This window comes from Gymnoscopelus microlampas (assembly GCF_963454915.1).
Source record: "Gymnoscopelus microlampas genome assembly, chromosome: 11".
In the NCBI taxonomy this organism is placed as follows: Eukaryota; Metazoa; Chordata; class Actinopteri; order Myctophiformes; family Myctophidae; genus Gymnoscopelus; species Gymnoscopelus microlampas.
Genome location: NC_139948.1, coordinates 16,223,907 through 16,241,938, shown reverse-complemented (window position 1 = coordinate 16,241,938; position 18,032 = coordinate 16,223,907). Strand labels below are relative to the sequence as shown.

Below are 18,032 nucleotides of genomic sequence, written 5' to 3'. Positions count from 1 at the left end.
GTCTTTTACAGCAGGATCCTACGCCAAGGTGTGTTCACCACCTGTGGAGGTTCAACAATCAGAGCTGCTTTTCTGCTGAGCAGACACACACACACACACACACACACACACACACACACACACACACACACACACACACTCCCATGCACTCCCCCACAGTTTTCCCTCCACACATGCACACACATTGCAGTTTAAATTCCACAGCCCTGCCTGCAGAGGTTTTGATGGTGAAGGAGTTTTAGCACACAATCCGTCACAAAGCAGGCTTTGGCTGCACATCAGATAGCGGCCTGGAAACCAAGGCTGCCGTGTCTGCGGCCAGGATATGCTCAGTAAATGAATGAACCGTGTTTGTTCGTGTGTGTGTTTACGGGTGTTCACATGTGCATGTGCAGTGCACGTGTGTGTGTATACCCACACAAGTCTGTCGGACTTGCCTCTGCACTTTGTGGTGGCTGCCTGTTTCTTTTTTTTTTGCTTGCGCCCCTGCGTGTGTGTGTGTGTGTGTGCATGCTTTGAAACATTTTCACCTCATGCAGCTGTTCAAATACAGTCATGGCGATGGCCACAGAGGGTCCCAGGCCTCTGTGGAAGGTGGGAGCAGCGTTGTGGGTGCTTCGACGGGCCTCCTTCACCGCCTGACCTCATTCCTCCTCCGCGTGCGGGGAGAGGCGGAGTGCTTCGACGGACGGATGGAAATAGAGAGATCGGGTTTCTTTTTTTCCCCCTGTCCTGACAGATCAAAGAACGTGTTTGAGTACTTTGTACTCATTTTTTTTCTTCTCATCCGTGGTGCTCTGAAAATCTTATAAAAACCCAGCCTGGCACGCCACGTACGTTTTTGTAATGCAGGAATTTTTCTTTTTCGTTTTAAGCCCAATAACGTCCAGATGTGCGAAAATCTCGCACGTAGCGTTTTTCCTGTTCTATAAATACACAGGTTGGATAATTATTACACATCAAAGCCAGGAAGGGAGTAGGGTTTTGGTTATTGATTACTTTATTTCAGAGGAATGATCATATCTGAGTCAGAGAAAGGATGGCGTCTCAGCGGCAAAAGCAAGTCTATAGCCATTAGAGTGATGTACAATCCGACCACATACTTTCCTTGCGTATGTGCTCTGAAGTGAGAAACCCCTGACTTTGACATGGATGGAAGAGATCTGTAAAGGTGTGTGTGTGTGTGTGTGTGTGTGTGTGTGTGTGTGTTAATCTAACACACCTCACTGAGTGTTTGATAGGGGTTTCATTTCATGCTACTGATAATTCCACTGGTTAGTCCAGGGCTCAGATTCCTTTGCTCAAGTTGAGCAAACTAACTTTCTCCAGTCCTGACGTGCAAGTGACCAGGTTTTAAAACCAATCACTGCCACGAGCCCCAGTGATCCATTCTTAAGCCTCTCCCCTTGCATTTGAAAGGCCATTTTCCATTCTCTGAATGAAATGTTGAAACTTGAAACTCCAAGCTGACCAGCGAGCGGCTCCAGTATGAAGCCGCTGGACCATGACTGGAACTGGGACCGGCTTCGGAGCGACGTTCCCGCTCGCGACAAAAACCTCTGGAAAAGAGATCAGTCGCCATGGCTTTCCGTCAAGACATCTGCCTTTTATCAAGGGCAGGGATTTCAGAAGTTTTCACCCCTCACACGGCCGTCATCCCACAAAAATGTTTGATATATATATGTCCGTCAATCTCATGGTTTATTGGCCCCTCTTTATTCGCTAAAGACATTGGATCGGCCAGCCAGAGCACGGTTTTGGTTAGACTCCCCGTGTGGTGTTGCAATATCTTCTGATGAATCCCCCCCCCCACCAGTGCAGCTGGTCATGGTCACTGTACAATAGGTAACTGAATCCTTGTCTGTTTTTAAGAGCTGGCTGACCGTCTGTATTCTCGCACGGGAAGTTGCTGTTTCATTTCCACAGAGGATGGCTTTTTTCTTGCATTTAAGCAATGTTGAATTTTATTAGTGAGGATGGTTTGGTAACACTTTATTGACAACGGCCATATCCCAGTGTTATTAGTCTGTGTGTCACATCAACCTATAGCAAAGCATCCTAAGCACGCAATTGTTATGCACTTCCTACCCAAACAGATGACACATCGGAGGCAGAGTTGCATGAAGTGATTATAGTGTGTACATGAAATTGTTTTCCATGGGTTAGTAAACTGATTTAATATACAGGCGTTACACTGGTGTAGGGCTGGTAAATTAATATTCGAATATCGAATATTCCTCAAATATTGAATTTTTCTTTACATTCGAATATAACAATGAACATTCGAATGGCTTCCGATTAGTGTACAAAATACTGGTCTTTTTTAGACCAATATTCAAATACTATTTCTGAGGAATGTTAACAGCCCTACACTGCTGTAGAATAAAGTGTTTGTCAAAAGTGATTATTGTATTATTATATTTTAATACACGTATCTCTGCAAAGACATAAAACCACAACACTGTGCTCACCAGGGGAACGACTTGGAAAGGGAAGGGAGAGTGAGGGTGTGCGTGCGTGCGTGCGTGCGTGCGTGCGTGCGTGCGTGCGTGCGTGCGTGCGTGCGTGCGTGCGTGCGTGCGTGCGTGCGTGCGCGCGCGTGTGTGTGTGTGTGTGTGTGTGTGCGTGTATGTGGGCGAGCGAGACAGAGAGAGGACAGTGGAGGAATGTTTGATTTATGGGTGAAAGTGCATGGAGAGTAATCTCCATGCCTCACCTCTCCCTTCTCCTTCCTTCCCTTCCGCCCTCCGAGCTGTCCTCTGTGTTTGGGTGCTGTCGGGAGGCAGTCCTTCCTGCCTAACCCCCATCTACATATCTTTCCCTCCCTCTGAGTCTAGTCTGCAGGAAATAAAGGGATTGGAGGGCCGGAGTGGCCTGTGGGGGCCCTGTGTCTTTCTGGGATAGGAGGAAGTGGATTAATCTGACGAGAGTGGGCACCTAGAAGAGCCGCCACTTTTGTTGAGAATAAGCTGTCATGGCACGTTGTGGCTGAGAAATAATTCGAGCCATTTGGTGAATACCATAAGAGCAAATTTTACTCTGGTTAATGTGGGAGTTAAATGGCCTGCTTCAGACACAACTTGAAAATCCATTTGCCTCGTTGATCAAGTTGATATCCGCTGCATGTTTTTAGGGGATTTATAAATCTGGCACGTGGAGACATGTACTTTCACCATGCGAATCCTTCTTAACACTTAGCTTATGCTCATGCTCAAACCCACATGTATGCTCAACAAGAAATAACTGTATTTACCCTGACGCTGATGAAGACCAGAGCAGGTCGCAACATGTAGGTCTTTTTTCATTTTTTCTAGCCATGTAAAATAAAGGGCTTTTAACTTTTTTTTTTCTCTACAAAACTAGACTCTGCCTTGGATTTATTGAAGGAGACTTGCTGTTTATACTCTCACTTCATGGTATAATACCTTATTCCAATCAGCAATTATTCCTTCCATATGTCTTATCTAAATGAACTTTATTGTTGAACTCAGGTGGTGGTGTTCTTGTGCTATTGTTGTATTGATTTGTGAGCTGTGTTTCACGGATTCACTGTGTGTTGTGTGACTGCTATCTGCGTTGCTGTCTCTGTTATTGTTGGGGTGAGTTGGTGTGAGGGAGCTGTGAATAAGCATTTCATTGTTTCTTGAGAGTCCAGAGTTCAGAGTTTCTTGTCACTGGTCTTTTTTTCCCCTCCATGATAAATGAACCTGAACAACATATGAACAGTGCACACAGATGCACTGAGTGTGTGTGTGTGCTCCCAGCAACCTCTGTGTGTCCCACCATCGAGTGGTTTGGTGTTTATAGCCCAGCTCAGAACTGAGTGTGCCTGCAATGCCCCAATGAAGTGCAAAAGGCCAACGTGCAAATGGTGCTAGCTTCATAAAGGGCCTTTTGATTCTTGTGTGTGTGTGTTGCGTGCCCCGCTCCCCACCGTACAGTGCCAGCCTCTTCCATCCAGCCCCCCCACCCTCCCATCCCCTCGGTTCAGAAGTTCAGTTCTTCGTCCAGGGGTCTGGGCCAGAGTGGAACTCGTGGCCAAAATGCAAACCTCAGATAATATCCACCGCCTCTTTGATAACTGCGGTTAACTGAGGCTTCTCTGTCCGCCCATCGCAGAGGTGGTCCTTGTAGGATTGACAGGGGCACAAACAATAAATCACAAGCTCCTGAAGATCCCTCCCGCTTCTTCATCGTAAACAAACCGGTTTCTTGGTAATACTTTTTGTTTTCCTGGTCCTGGTTTTATTTGTACATTTTCAAGATTTTAACAGACGCGAGTTCACAAGCAGGGCTCGAACCCACAATGTTAGTGATGAGGTATTTGGCCAAGAACCCTCGTATCCAGTAGAACGGCTTTGCTCTGCCTTTCTGTAACGGCATAGGACCCTGGCCTGCGAAGCCTCTCTTCTCAAACCCAAACATCTAATTCTGAACAACGGCCTCAGTGACCCTCGGGTTGCCTCAAGTATACAGTACATGATGAGTCAATGGCAACAGAGAATCTATTTGCAGAACTTTTCTTGTCTCTGCCCCAGTCCCACGCACGCACACATACACACACTCCTCCGTTGAGACTGGGAGCCCTGTTTTAGCTGAGCTGTCTGTCTGCGCTAGACTGCCTTGGGGGCCCTGTGCCCACCCAGGGGTGAGCAGGGCTGGCATGGCACTCACCTACCTGTGAATCTGGCCCCCAGGTTGGTCCCTGTGGCCAGAGGGGGACGTGTTAGTGTGCGTGTTAAGGGGGGTGGGGGTAGTAGAGGACATATGCATTTGTTTGTAGAGTCTGTCGGGGCATAGAAGAAGGTTTGACTGCAGGGCCATCATTCTGTTTACAGACAGCGTGGCTCCATGGACCTGTCACTCCAGCCCCTCGTCTACTTGTTCCCCCCTGCTGTGTGCGCATGTGTGTCTGTGTGCGTTTAATGCTGTGTATTTAATATGTATGCTTGTGTATTTAATATTTGAGTGTGTTTGTGTATAGTGTGTGTATAGTGTGTGTGTGTGTGTGTGTGTGTGTGTGTGTGTGTGTGTGTGTGTGTGTGTGTGTGTGTGTGTGTGTGTGTGTGTGTGTGTGTGTGTGTGTGTGTGTGTGTGTGTGTGTGTGTGTGTGTGTGTTTCCTCCGGCGAGACTCCCACCTCCACCTGTGTGTGTCTCTGTGAGGCCAAGGCAGCTGTTTGATTTGATGCGTTTCCCAGATGACCTCAGTGTGTTTACCCGGCATTCTCCACAGTCAGCAGAGAGTACAGACAGAGCCACAGGCCTCACTTTCAGTTTGTTGGCTCGTGGTGTGTTGTTTTACCCGGTGTGCTTGCTTGCTTATTTTTCTGTGTTATGAGTTGGCTGTTTGTCTTTGTTGTTCATTTTTTTCTCTTTCTCTTCTCCCTGACTCTCTCTTTTTCCATGTCCATTTCTCCCATTTCTACCCCACCTTTGCCCTTCTCCACAGCCGTCAGAACCAGTCGAAGGACCAGGCCCAGCAGGTTCTGGTGTCTCCCAGTCAGCTACCCGAGGAGGCAGAGTGCCTCACGGTGCCCAAGTACAAGAGAGACCTGGTACAGAAGCTCAAGATCCTCCGTCAGGAGTTATCCCAGCAGCAGCCCCAGGCTGGCCACTGCCGTATCGAAGTGTCCCGTGAGGAGATATTTGAGGTGAGGGAAGGAAGGGGGTGAGTGACAGGCTACATGTACCATTTTGACATGTAACCTGTTTGGAAGGAGTTTTAGAAAAATTGATTGGCCAAAATGTGGCCACGCGTGTGCGTGCGCACTCACACAGCAAAGTCAGACACTGCTCAGTCACTTCAAATCTGTTTAATCTTAGACTTGCTCGCATATTGCCAGCGAAGAATAAGGAATGCACTCCTTATTTAATTCAGATTGCAGAGTGAGGCGAACGGCACGATACCCATGTCTCTCAAACATTCTGTCCTCTCTCGCAGTTCAAGAGTAAGTTTTCCCATCCATTAGATACTCCCATAAAGGTCATTGCCTGTGGCAGATTAGCTGTTAGCTATTACACACACACACACACACACACACACACACACACACACACACACACACACACACACACACACACACACACACACACACACACACACACACACACACACACACACACACACACACACACACACACACACACACACACACACACACACACACACACACACACACCATTATCTATGATGTGTGATGGTAGTCTGTTCAAAATCGAAAGCAGACCCCCTTGTTTGAAATGCGGATTTTCTCAAGTGCATTTTCTCAGCGGGGGAGTTCTCGGAGTCTAGGAGGTGCCGGGCCTTCATAGCCGCAACAACACCTGCAAACAGACTACATGACCCCTCGTAAAATATGTGATGGAATGTGCTGGAAACAGCCGTGTCTGTTAATCTGAGGGAAGACATTTTTGTTGGCTGATCTCAACACAAAGCAGTGGGGCGGGGGGCCCGAACCAGAGGTAGGGCCATGGCAAGGGGCTAGACATAACTTCATAGCTTCACCAGACCGACCCAGGCATTAAATTATGACTGAATGGGGCAAGTGTTGGCCGGCGAGCTGTCAAAGCTGTCTTCTTGTGTACTTTTCTGCTGCGATAAGGCACTCTTATTTCTTCTCCCTCTCAGCGTATCTGGAGGGCACGGGTGGACTGCTGCTGTCAAAGAGGCCATGTTATTATAGTCTTATGGGTTGTGTTTATTATAACTGCCTCTAATCCACTTTAAATGAGCCTCCCCCTGACACTGGAAGCTGTCTGCACGTGGGCCCAACACTTGACGGAGGCGGTCAGATCCCAGCAGACAGACACACGAGAGGGGTTGAATGGTTTGCCTTTATCAAAATACAACCTAGTGAAAAGTGTTGTTATGGTACAGAGTGGTTTACACTGCTTCGCACCCTGCAGTTTTTTGATTGCAATCCATTAAGGATAATCGTTTAGTAAGAGGGGTTGTCTGTTCAGGACAGACGAGGCAAGGCAGCCCAGATGATGGCTTTGTACATTCCTGCCATGTTTCTCATGAGCCACCATGCAAGGCATCGGACTGTATGCTGGCTCTGCTCACTCTCTCATGGGACTGCCAGGCCCAAAGTGTCACATGATTTTGGGGACCTCTTATCGGCCCTTTAAGCCCCGATAATTGAGTTTGATAAAGGGCCTTTGCCACAGGGTTACTTTGGCACACATCATCTTCTGGGATGCTCAGTTCTACATGACGGGTCACAGGAATGTATGTTCCTTGGCTTCCTCCCCAGAACCGGCATCGCTCACACGCACGTTAGCCAGTAGATAGATGCCTGCTTCTCTCTCTGTGTTTCTCCCTGGCCAGCGGCCATAGAGACTGTATATACCAGATGGTCCCTCTTGAGTAGTTTTTGGAGAGCTAACCGTTACTGTCACCAACTGTCCGCTTGTCCCTGTGCTGTGTCTGTAATACGCGCATGTTTCTGATGCAGGAGTCGTATCGTCAAGTGATGAAGATGAGGCCGAAGGACCTGTGGAAGAGACTGATGGTGAAGTTCAGAGGAGAAGAGGGGCTCGACTACGGTGGAGTGGCTAGGTAAGAAATCCCTATAAGACACTCACTGTTATGTAAATGTTACATTGCGGTCTGCCCCCTTGTGGCAGACCTCACAGCCTGCTAAATGTGTGTTTCCTTGTTTTAGAGAGAATACATTTGTTCTGCCAAAGTCTCTTCATACATTTTCCATGATGACAGAGGATTACAATGCAGTGGACATATAATTGATGTCTGACTTTTCTCACCATATATGTTCTCTACCCCCTGTCCGCGTCTATGCAGGGAGTGGTTGTATCTTCTGTCCCACGAGATGCTAAACCCGTACTACGGCCTGTTCCAGTACTCCCGTGACGACATCTACACCCTGCAGATAAACCCTGACTCTGCCGTCAATCCGGTGAGTCTGAGACAGAACACAACAGACTGACTGACCACAACACAGAAGACCCACTCTCCAGACAGACAGAAAGCACGCACACACGCATACACATATCCTCCAAGAATGCCGTCACTGTCAAGAGGGATCATGCAAACATTTGGTTGGTTCATCGGCTGTTATCTTCTACAGCTTTGCCCCTCCCTGTTTATTTGGCCTCGCGTCCCCCCTCTGTTCTCAACCACCGTTCTCAGGCCAGCAAAGATACTCTTCTGGACACACTTCCCCCCGATGAGTGAAGCAATGGATTTAACTGTTCTGTTGAGACTCTCATGATAGATTATTCACTGACTTTTTATCCTTTAGGATTTCTCAAACGGTCAAAAGACAAATGGTTGAGATTCTGATGTCGTCTACTTGAGTAGTAAGCGGAGACTTGAGACAGACAGACAGACAGATATTGTAACAATCTAGCAGAGGGCCAAATGTCAGCTCGACACACTCAAACCCAGTCTTGAGCAATCAAATACATGGAATTTGTTCTGAAAACATGAATGCACGAGTTCCCTAAAGGATGGAATTGTTTTCAGATGTACGTCTTTAAAAAAGAAAAGAAAAAGAACATGTGCGGTGTTCTTCCAGAAACTAACACGTTTGTTGTCTCTCTGGTAGGAACACTTGTCTTATTTCCACTTTGTTGGCCGTATCATGGGCATGGCGGTGTTCCACGGACACTACATTGATGGAGGCTTCACCCTGCCCTTCTACAAGCAGCTGCTGGGCAAACCCATCACCCTGGACGACATGGAGTCTGTTGACCCAGACCTGCACAACAGCCTTGTCTGGATACTGTACGTAGCATGTGGAGCAGATTGTCAAAATGAACCTCTTGAACGCTAGCAACCCAATTGATGAAAATAGCTTAAGATATCTATTGTAGCCCATGGGAATACGGTCAACTATACAGCCCATGGGAAATGGTTAAATGTTTCCTGGGAATTAAACAAGAAAAGGGCAGATGTGCCAATGTGGACGACAAACCCATTTGCATGTTTTCTGTGGAGGCGTTTTTATTTCTTTGGGTACGCTCTACATGCCGATAGTAGGGACTGCTATAGAGTGGTTGTTCAATAACAGGGGTCTTTCCAGCTCTTAAGTAAACAGAAAATACATTTTCAGGTCAGGATACCATTTGTATACAATCAGGAGAGAGAACCCCACAAACATAATTTATCAGTGTCAATTTATAGTGTTCCAGTTCCAATTGTCTGTGTTTTTGTTTTTGTTTCATCACTTCTAATTTCACTACTTTATCATTTGAATTCTCTCTCCTGATTGGATAGAACTTGTATCCCGACCTGAAAATGTACAAAGAGCTGGAGAGTTCAAATAAATGTTTAATATAAATATAAATATTTAAGCCACTCGCAAATTGGAAATTGCTACAATTATACATACATTTTAACAACCTCTAGCTCAAATGAGAGAATGACAGTGCCACCTAGAGACTTTACCTAGGTCTTACAGCAGACATTATAAAATTATGATAAATACATTGTCAATGTTTTATTTTTCTGCTCATTTCAGCATTACTGTCCAAAAGTTTTCAAGTTAAAGCTGCACTCATGTCCTACCATGAGCTCGGGTACCCCGCACAACTGCTGACATTTTTACCACTGAGCCAATTAGAGCATGTCTGCCTTCTCTGGGGAGAAACCAGTAGTTGACAAGTGCAGATTGGTAGCTTTAACTACATGACACCTGACAGCCAGAGTCCTCCAATGAAGTATGTCCTTCCATGTGCGTCTCAGGGACAACGACATCACGGGCGTGCTGGACCACACCTTCTGCGTGGAGCACAACGCGTACGGCGAGATCATCCAGCACGAGCTCAAGCCCAACGGCAAGAGCATCCAAGTCACCCAGGACACCAAGAAGGAGTATGTGCGGCTGTACGTCAACTGGCGCTTCCTTCGCGGCATCGAGGCCCAGTTCCTGGCCTTGCAGAAGGGCTTCAATGAGGTCATCCCCCAGCACCTCCTCAAGGCTTTTGACGAGAAGGAGCTTGAGGTAACTCTTCCACAGCGCAACTCCAGCATACCTACCATGACTTTATGCAATATGTGATGACATCACATCATTAAAGTTTGCCTATAATGACATGCACAAAATAGGGATGCCCTGGTTTAGGTGGTTAACCCATTGAGACCTGAAGCCGATTCTACATGTCTCCTAAATCTCAACAGTATTCTGAAAAACGTATGTTTCTATATCAGTGGTGCTCAATCTTTTTCATGTCATGGACCCCCAAAATTATATGTATTTGGCCGCGGACCCCCATCAAAATATGTTGTTCCAGGGACCCCCAGAAGCAAAGATTTGAGTTAAAAATGTTCGCTTTAAAATATATATATATTCAGAAGATTTGCACACATTTTCACGATTTTTCAAAAATAGCAGATCTACAAGCTCGTAGCGCGGCACTCGGTGCCGCGCTATGAGCTTGTATATCTGCTATTTTTGAATAGCCCAAAGTGTAAAATAATGCTTTTTTAGCTCAAGTCTAAAAATGACACAGTTCCAGGTCTTAATGGGTTAAAGTTTGCCTATAATGACATGCACAAAATAGGGATGCCCGGGTTTAGGTGGTAAAATGGGAAGAAACCAAATTCTACCCAAATGTCACACGTTACATTTCAAATGGCTACGCTTTTCGAGCTTGGCGGGTTGGAGGTCATGTGACGTATGTCCTGAACTGCGTTCCAAGGACATGGCACACTAACTGGCCCACTAAGACGCAGCCTACAGTACGTGGCCTTATTATCCATTATGTCTGAATACATTTGGAATTGGTAATTTTTAAAATGCCTCCCTCTTCTCTCCTTGCAGCTGATCGTGTGCGGGCTCGGCAAAATAGACATCAAAGACTGGAGGTCCAACACGCGGCTTAAGCACTGCACGCCCGACAGCAACATCGTCAAGTGGTTCTGGAAGGCGGTGGAGTCGTACGACGAGGAGCGCAGAGCCCGCCTCCTGCAGTTTGTCACCGGCTCGTCCAGGGTCCCCCTTCAAGGCTTCAAGGCACTGCAAGGTATGGTGTGATTTAGTGGTGGGAAAAAACGTTCATTTCACTGAACGAACGATTTCGTTCACGGCAATGATTCCTTCAAATGATTCGTTCACATTCTCGTTCAGTAGCGCTATTTTCTAGTGTTCAAAATGTACTCGAGTAAAAGTACAAAAGTATTGGCATCAAAATATACTTAAAGTACCAAAAGTAAAAGTACTAATATATTTGAAAATAGCCGATCTACAAGCTCACAACGCGTAGCGTTGTGAGCTTGTAGACCTGCTATTTTCAAATAGCCTAGGTATAAAATAGGGCTAAAGTGGTTCATGTATGTTTTATAATGTGTGTAAAACACCATCGCGGGAGCGTTTTATTTTTACGTTGCACGTGAGCGTAACAGTTTCAGAAAGTGAACAAGCTCGTTCACGGCAAATGAACTAGTTCTTTTGAACGAATCGATCATGAACGACTGGTGTCACTGGTGTGATTCACAGGCCTGTAAGCCCCAACTGTCCGCCATCTGAGAGGTTAAAGCAGTGAATCCCCCTCAAGGACCACTGGTGGTCCCTGGTACACATATTTGATAAATGGTGCATTCGTATAGCGCCTTAACATTAACATCTCATGGGAACAGTCACATGACTACTTAACTGTGAAGGAGGGTGGTGTGTGAATGGTGTATGAATCTGACCTGTCAATGCCAGCAATTTATGTACATTGTTTTGCTCAGTAATATATCTGTATTCCAGTGGAAACACAGCTTATGACAGATAAAGACAAATATTGCGCTGCATCAAAGGAGCTATACTTACCTATCCTGTAAAGAGCTGTCTGGCCCCTACTACACTGTGGGAGGTGAGGTGGAGCACTCACTTTTTCCATTTCCCACACTGATCATCCCTCTCCTGAAAGCGGTGCTCTCCCCTATTCAGTAGCTCTGTTGGCACAACGGGCACCGGGGGGGGGGCTGCTTGTTCTATTCAATCAAATATCTTCACAAGATTCTGTGCTCCTCTTTGTGCATCAGTGTCACTGTGTTTTTTCTGGCCCGGGCTGAACCCTGAGTCAGAGCAGAGTCCAGTGGTTCAGTGGGTCCATCCTGGCAGACACCACTGCCCAGAGAAAGAGAGTGAGAGAGAGAGAGACATGCAGAGCACACTGTGATCCACTGCTCTTCCTGTTTGACAGTCAGACAACTCACCCACCATCCAGCAGCCATAGGGGTCAAACACAACATAAATTTACTTGGTGCACTAACAGTAGCTACACCTGGGACCACACGTAAAAATGTTGCTTAAAGGCTTGACTTTACAAGCTTTGCACGTGCCCGCGGTCACAGTAGACAATTTTCCTAATACTCTGCATCGGTTTTCGGCACAATATGAAATGTGTCCTGGTTGCAGGCAATGTTACACACAGGGAAGCATGGACCAATGATAAACAACTCCCAGTCATTTCGCATTGGTGGTGATTGTGAATAAATATTTGTATTGCGTTATGACCAGAGTTGGGGTACTGTGCACAGCAATTTTATCTGGTCTTTAGGATGTCACTTCAACCTGAATAAGCTAGAATTATCTGGAATGAAAAGAAAATATTATACAGTGAGAAGTCATGTAGTAACAATGGCAACCTTGATGTGTGCATAATTGAATGCACACCTTCTCTTCCCAGTTCAGCTCCCCACTGAAGTGAACAGGTTCCCTGACCAACGTGTAGTAGTCACTAGTGCAGTGACAGAGATCACCCTCCTCACCTTAAGCCTTATATACTTTGATGTAAGACAAATTGCTAAATAGCTAATGTTCAAGCTTGTGATCGTAGATCTGCAATTTTTTTAATCTGTATACAAAAATGTAAAAAAAAGTAGCGACAATTCTCGAAAAGATATATTTTTTAAACTGTGAAAAGCACCATTGTCTTATTATATGCTGCTAATTAGAATAATGCAAATAATAAGTCAGTGCTATAATAATAAAACCAAACCAAAACAAAGAATGAGCCAATAATTGAATATAGATAATAAAGGTAAGTTCTGACTATCTGGGTGAAAAGTGAGCACTTAAAACAATAATGAAACAATTTATGGGATCTGGGGTGAAAAGTGAGCACTTAGAACAATAATGAAACAATTTATGGGACTTGGCTACTTGGTTTCAAAATGAATAAATATGTTTTCCATTCGACATGACCTTAAAAATAATTATCTTGCTATTTTCTGTGGAAATGTTATATCTTCTGTCTCTCGTGTCTCTTCCTGAACTCGTTCTCAATGCTATTGTCTCATTAACTGTGGTTGAAAAGAACTAAACAACCAACACACCTGGACCATTCATATGCTGAAAAGCACATTTATATGTTAAAATGCGGTGTGCCACTCCCCTCATATGAGTCGTTGAGGATTCACATTCAAACCACCAAGCCTGAGTGTGATTGGATGGCAGATGGTGTGACCAAGATCAAGATCGACTGGTTGATCAGAAATATATGGTTGCCCACCATAATACTTAAAATATTACAGTAAGCACATCAAGGGATGCAATATTGGGTTAGAAATCTAAATGCATGTTTTCACTAATACATTGATTGTCTCTACATGCAAGCAAACTGCACCGTAAACACAAGTCCATATTTTCTCAATTGACAGTTATTATGTTTGTTTAATAGATTTATTTGTTGAGCTGTGTGTTGCGAAGATATTGAAATGAGTCTGTGTTTGGTTGTATGTAAAATGTGTGTACTCTGTGTTCACTGTGTCTGCAAATCTTGTCCACCAGAACGTGCAACCACACGGCTCAGCTATGCAAACCTCTACTTCAATTTGTGTGTGTGTGTGTGTGTGTGTGTGTGTGTGTGTGTGTGTGTGTGTGTGTGTGTCTCACACAAACTCCTAAAATCTGCTGTTTTATGGGTGGTGCACAGTGTTGTGTCGGGTCAAAAGTTGTATGGAGGTGTCGAATATACTACAGTATTAAACTGAAGGCTAAAGAAACAGATTTGAACCATTTGAATGTTTTGTGTGCAGTTTGTGAATGAAGTTGCACAAACCATTTTTGGTGTTCAATGAGGTTCAATGATGAGGTCACACTATAGACTCACATATACTCAGAGGGAGTGTAGCGCCCAGGATTACTTAGACAATTCAACTGGGTGAAAAAAATGGGTTGCAAAATCATGGGATAAAAAATGTGTAAAAAAAAGAAGAAACCTGTTTTCAGTGCTTGGCATTTTTGATTGGCGATGCTCGGCGCACCTTGGCCCACCTTGGTACCCCATGGCCGTGGCCCGGGTGCATTTCAATGCTCTTAGAGCATATTTCCGAATGCATAAAGTGGTGTGTAATGCGGAGGCACTCAATGGGCACCTCATTCCAGGGGTGGCCTGTGCCACCCGAGGCTACACCCTAGAACTGCCTCTGGTCCTACATTTTGTGCACCACAGCTTTAGAGTAACTGTAGATCTTTCTTACAGGTGCTGCTGGGCCACGGCTTTTCACCATCCACCAGATTGATGCCAGCTCCAACAACCTGCCCAAAGCCCACACCTGGTGAGTCCACAATAGAATACTTTCCTATGCTGCTCATGGGATGCAACATATGTTCATATGTACAGTTGTGAACCTAGACATAGCATTTATGTCACGCTTTTAGGATTCAATCCATTTAATTCACTTTATAACTGCCATGAAGCTTTATGTTGAACAGAACAGGGTTCTGTTTATGACTGTGGTTTGTGTATCCATAAACATTTATGATGTTTTAACATGTTCTGAATATTAACCGCTTCATCACATCACACAAGGTTTCTGCTGCAAAACCTGGAAACTAAGGTCTTTTCTGCCTTGTCTTCATCTAGTTTCAACCGGATCGACATTCCTCCCTACGAGCTGTATGACAAATTATACGACAAGCTGCTCACTGCCATTGAGGAGACATGTGGCTTCGCTGTAGAGTGACACACGGATGCAGACGGGAGGATCGGCAAGCACCAGGAACAACACAGTTTGACCGTGATTGGACCTCTCCACAAATCAGTCCAATTCAACAGGGGGTCGGCCATGGTCACCTGACCCCAGGACTCCCATACTCACCAGGGACATGTGGCCAGGCCTGGTGGGGAGGCGGGTGTGGCCAGAAAAAGACCACAACATGCGGCAAGACTCACCTTGAGTTTCTCTACACCCACCTCTACTTTTTTTTATGATTATTATTATTAAAAACGGACCTTTACAGCTGCTAATAACTCAGACTATTTACTAACTTGTGGAACCTGCAAAAAGTGCTGACTCTTCCCTTTCTTTTGTAAGTTCCTTTTTTAGCATCTAAAATGAATAGACAGTATTCCATGTAGCAATGCATCATCTTACCATGCAGAACGTGTCAGTCCACTCAGAACCCACGTTAACGAGACTGGTTTGGCAGAGTACAGGGTTATTGCTGGTTAATACAACCATGCAAAAACACTCTTTAATAGCATAATGGATGCAGAGAGTCTGGGCAGGGGGGTTTGGTGTGAAGGCTTCCCGGTGCCTTTATGTGGGGGTTTCAGTTAGCACCGAGGCTGGACAGCGGAGACTGCATCCCAGAACTAAAGACAAGAGGCTGTATCCAGAAGTAGAGCGAATGTGACCCAATGTTTACAACCCTCTCCAAAGACAGCAGCAGGGATCTACACCTGACAACCAGCGCTGCATTCCCAGTCAAAACCTATTTCATACGTCTGACATCTAGGTTTTGTCCGAAAAAAAAGAAAGAGAAAAAGAAGAAATGAATGAATAGCTTGAAATGTGTTATTTTTATATAATGGGAAAATGAAAAAGAAACACTAAAATTATATATAATATATATATAATTTATTGCTGTTATATTCCAGAAACCCTTTGACATTATTCCAGAAAAAAATGAAATCTTTTAAATGTTAAGTGTTACTGTTTAAATTATAGAAGACAATTTGTGAAAGCAGAATTAAGCTTGAATGAAGTTCACTTTGATTGCTGTGGTTGACATCTTTACCTAGCCTCTCTCCTATCTATGTGGAGTGGTATGTCTTAAGGGCAGATCAAACACACAATGTCCTCTGAGTGCCATAATAGTTTTGAATGAATGAATCTTTGAAAACATTAAGCTGACCCTTTAAATGTTAGTGATATCCTCCAACAACATTCAGTACGATGGTCTGTGAAAATCATGATTTCTCAATTTTTGTAGTTCTTCTGTACTTGGGGTTTACATTATTTCCGCTAGCTCGACACATTATTTCCAAGTGATCTGTTCAAAATCCAGGAATACGAAAAGATAACCCATAGTGACATTTTGTATGTGTTGTCTGTCGACATAGCAAAAACAACCTCTACTACCTTATGGTCATAGCCATGTGGTGCTAAATAACATACATGTTTGTTTTATTGGCAAACTTACTCTTGCAGCTTAATGCTAGAATTCAAAATACACTACTTGCCCCCCAAAAACTGTTTGTGGCCACAAATCAATACATGCAGACCTCTAGCTAGCCACATTCTCAGGAGATGTCACGTTAAGTTGTAATATTTTTCAGGAACAAGCAAAACACAAATTCTGACCCCACCCACATTGATTGAGGGGCCTACAGATTATGTTAATGGTCTTTACAATCTTGTAATTTGCATTGTGTTGCCCACAGTAGACAGTTAATAACGCTATTGTGTTTTCACATGGGCTTTTGATTAAACATATAGTGAGTGAGATGATTATTTTTACCCAGCTAAGCAGTCGTACCAGTAATGTTTTAATTTCAAGAACATGGAGTTTCTATGATTTGACACAAAAACTCTTGAATGTTTTCTAAATGATGCTGCCTGTCTAGCAATCTCTTATGACCATGGACTGTTCTGACGGTTTGCATACACTTAAAAAATGAGTAGCTCATTTTGTTATTTTTTAATGTAGAAGTGTATGCAAAGTGAGAAGTGTCCTCAGATGGTGCTTTGTACAGTAATAAGATATTGTTCATTTATGTGGATCACGCAAAGTAATTTATCTTTAACTTAAGTAGAAAAGGTTTTTCTTAAAATAAAAAAAGAATTGCACACATACAGAACCAGGTTGCCACGTGTACTTGGTGAAGACCTCTATGCCAGATAGGTAAAATGGACTGATCAATTTTATAAGTAGACATTCATTTACTCTCAAGTCCTGTGCACAAACAGAACTCTCTAGTGTTTGTTTCCTACACTACATCTCTCAGTATCGCTCCACAGCTGCCTCTTCCTGAACAACTGAACTTTTTATTAACAAGTCAACATTGAGATGCAGCTCTTGGTTTCTTGTCCCTCCCCCTTTCCCCCCCTTTTTTAGCATGATCCACTAGCAGGACTATATCTCTCATAGCTGACTGATGCAATTTGATGTATGTTAACACTATCATTTTTGTAAGAGTATTTTATTTTTGTGTGTAATTAGTTCTAATTAAACTTGCCTTTGTCTAATGATGTAAGGCACCTTGTACAGAGATGTAATGTCTTTTTTATATAGTGTCATCTCTTGTGAATGAAAGCTAAACAGAGTTGAGTTGGGTTAAAGAAATACAGCGCAAAAGTTTTAAGCGTTTGTGGGGGGGGGGGGGGGATCTAATCAACATCTGGTGTGACCACCCTTTGCCGTTAAAACGGCTCCAATTCTCCTACGTACACTTGCATAATAGTTTTTTTTACGCTGCACAGCAGGTAGGTTGTTCTTAACATATTGCAGAATTTGCCACTTCTGTGGAGTTAGGCAATGGTCTCAAATGCCTCTGTCTCTATATGTGATACCAGACTGACTCGATCATGTTGAGATCAGGGCTCTGTGGGTTCAGTCTGGCTGTATGTTTGGGTCATAGTCATGCTGCAGAATTAATTTGGGACAGATCAGAAGCCTCCCTGATGATAAGATGGATAAGAATCTACCTCTAAGCATTGAGAACACATGGAACTCATCACTGCAATTACATTGGTTTCACTTCATTTTTAAATGCATTTACTTTAGTTGCCCTTCTTATTTTAAAGTATTTGGTTCCATCTACTTAATCATATCCACTTAGACACTTA

General features: G+C 44.3%; 1 protein-coding gene across 1 annotated transcript in view; it reads left to right on the top strand.

Annotated features, from left to right (window-relative positions):
* smurf2 (SMAD specific E3 ubiquitin protein ligase 2) overlaps nucleotides 1–17,451 on the top strand; it is a 68,910-nt gene extending 51,459 nt beyond the window's left edge. Inside the window, exons 12-19 of the mRNA XM_084072700.1 lie at nucleotides 5,451–5,652; nucleotides 7,459–7,562; nucleotides 7,806–7,920; nucleotides 8,572–8,750; nucleotides 9,711–9,969; nucleotides 10,789–10,990; nucleotides 14,441–14,516; nucleotides 14,825–17,451. Coding sequence (XP_083928826.1) covers nucleotides 5,451–5,652; nucleotides 7,459–7,562; nucleotides 7,806–7,920; nucleotides 8,572–8,750; nucleotides 9,711–9,969; nucleotides 10,789–10,990; nucleotides 14,441–14,516; nucleotides 14,825–14,924 — 1,237 coding nt within the window. The 3' untranslated portion in view covers nucleotides 14,925–17,451. The remainder of the gene's footprint in view (nucleotides 1–5,450; nucleotides 5,653–7,458; nucleotides 7,563–7,805; nucleotides 7,921–8,571; nucleotides 8,751–9,710; nucleotides 9,970–10,788; nucleotides 10,991–14,440; nucleotides 14,517–14,824) is intronic.
* Nucleotides 17,452–18,032: the final 581 nt, after the last annotated feature.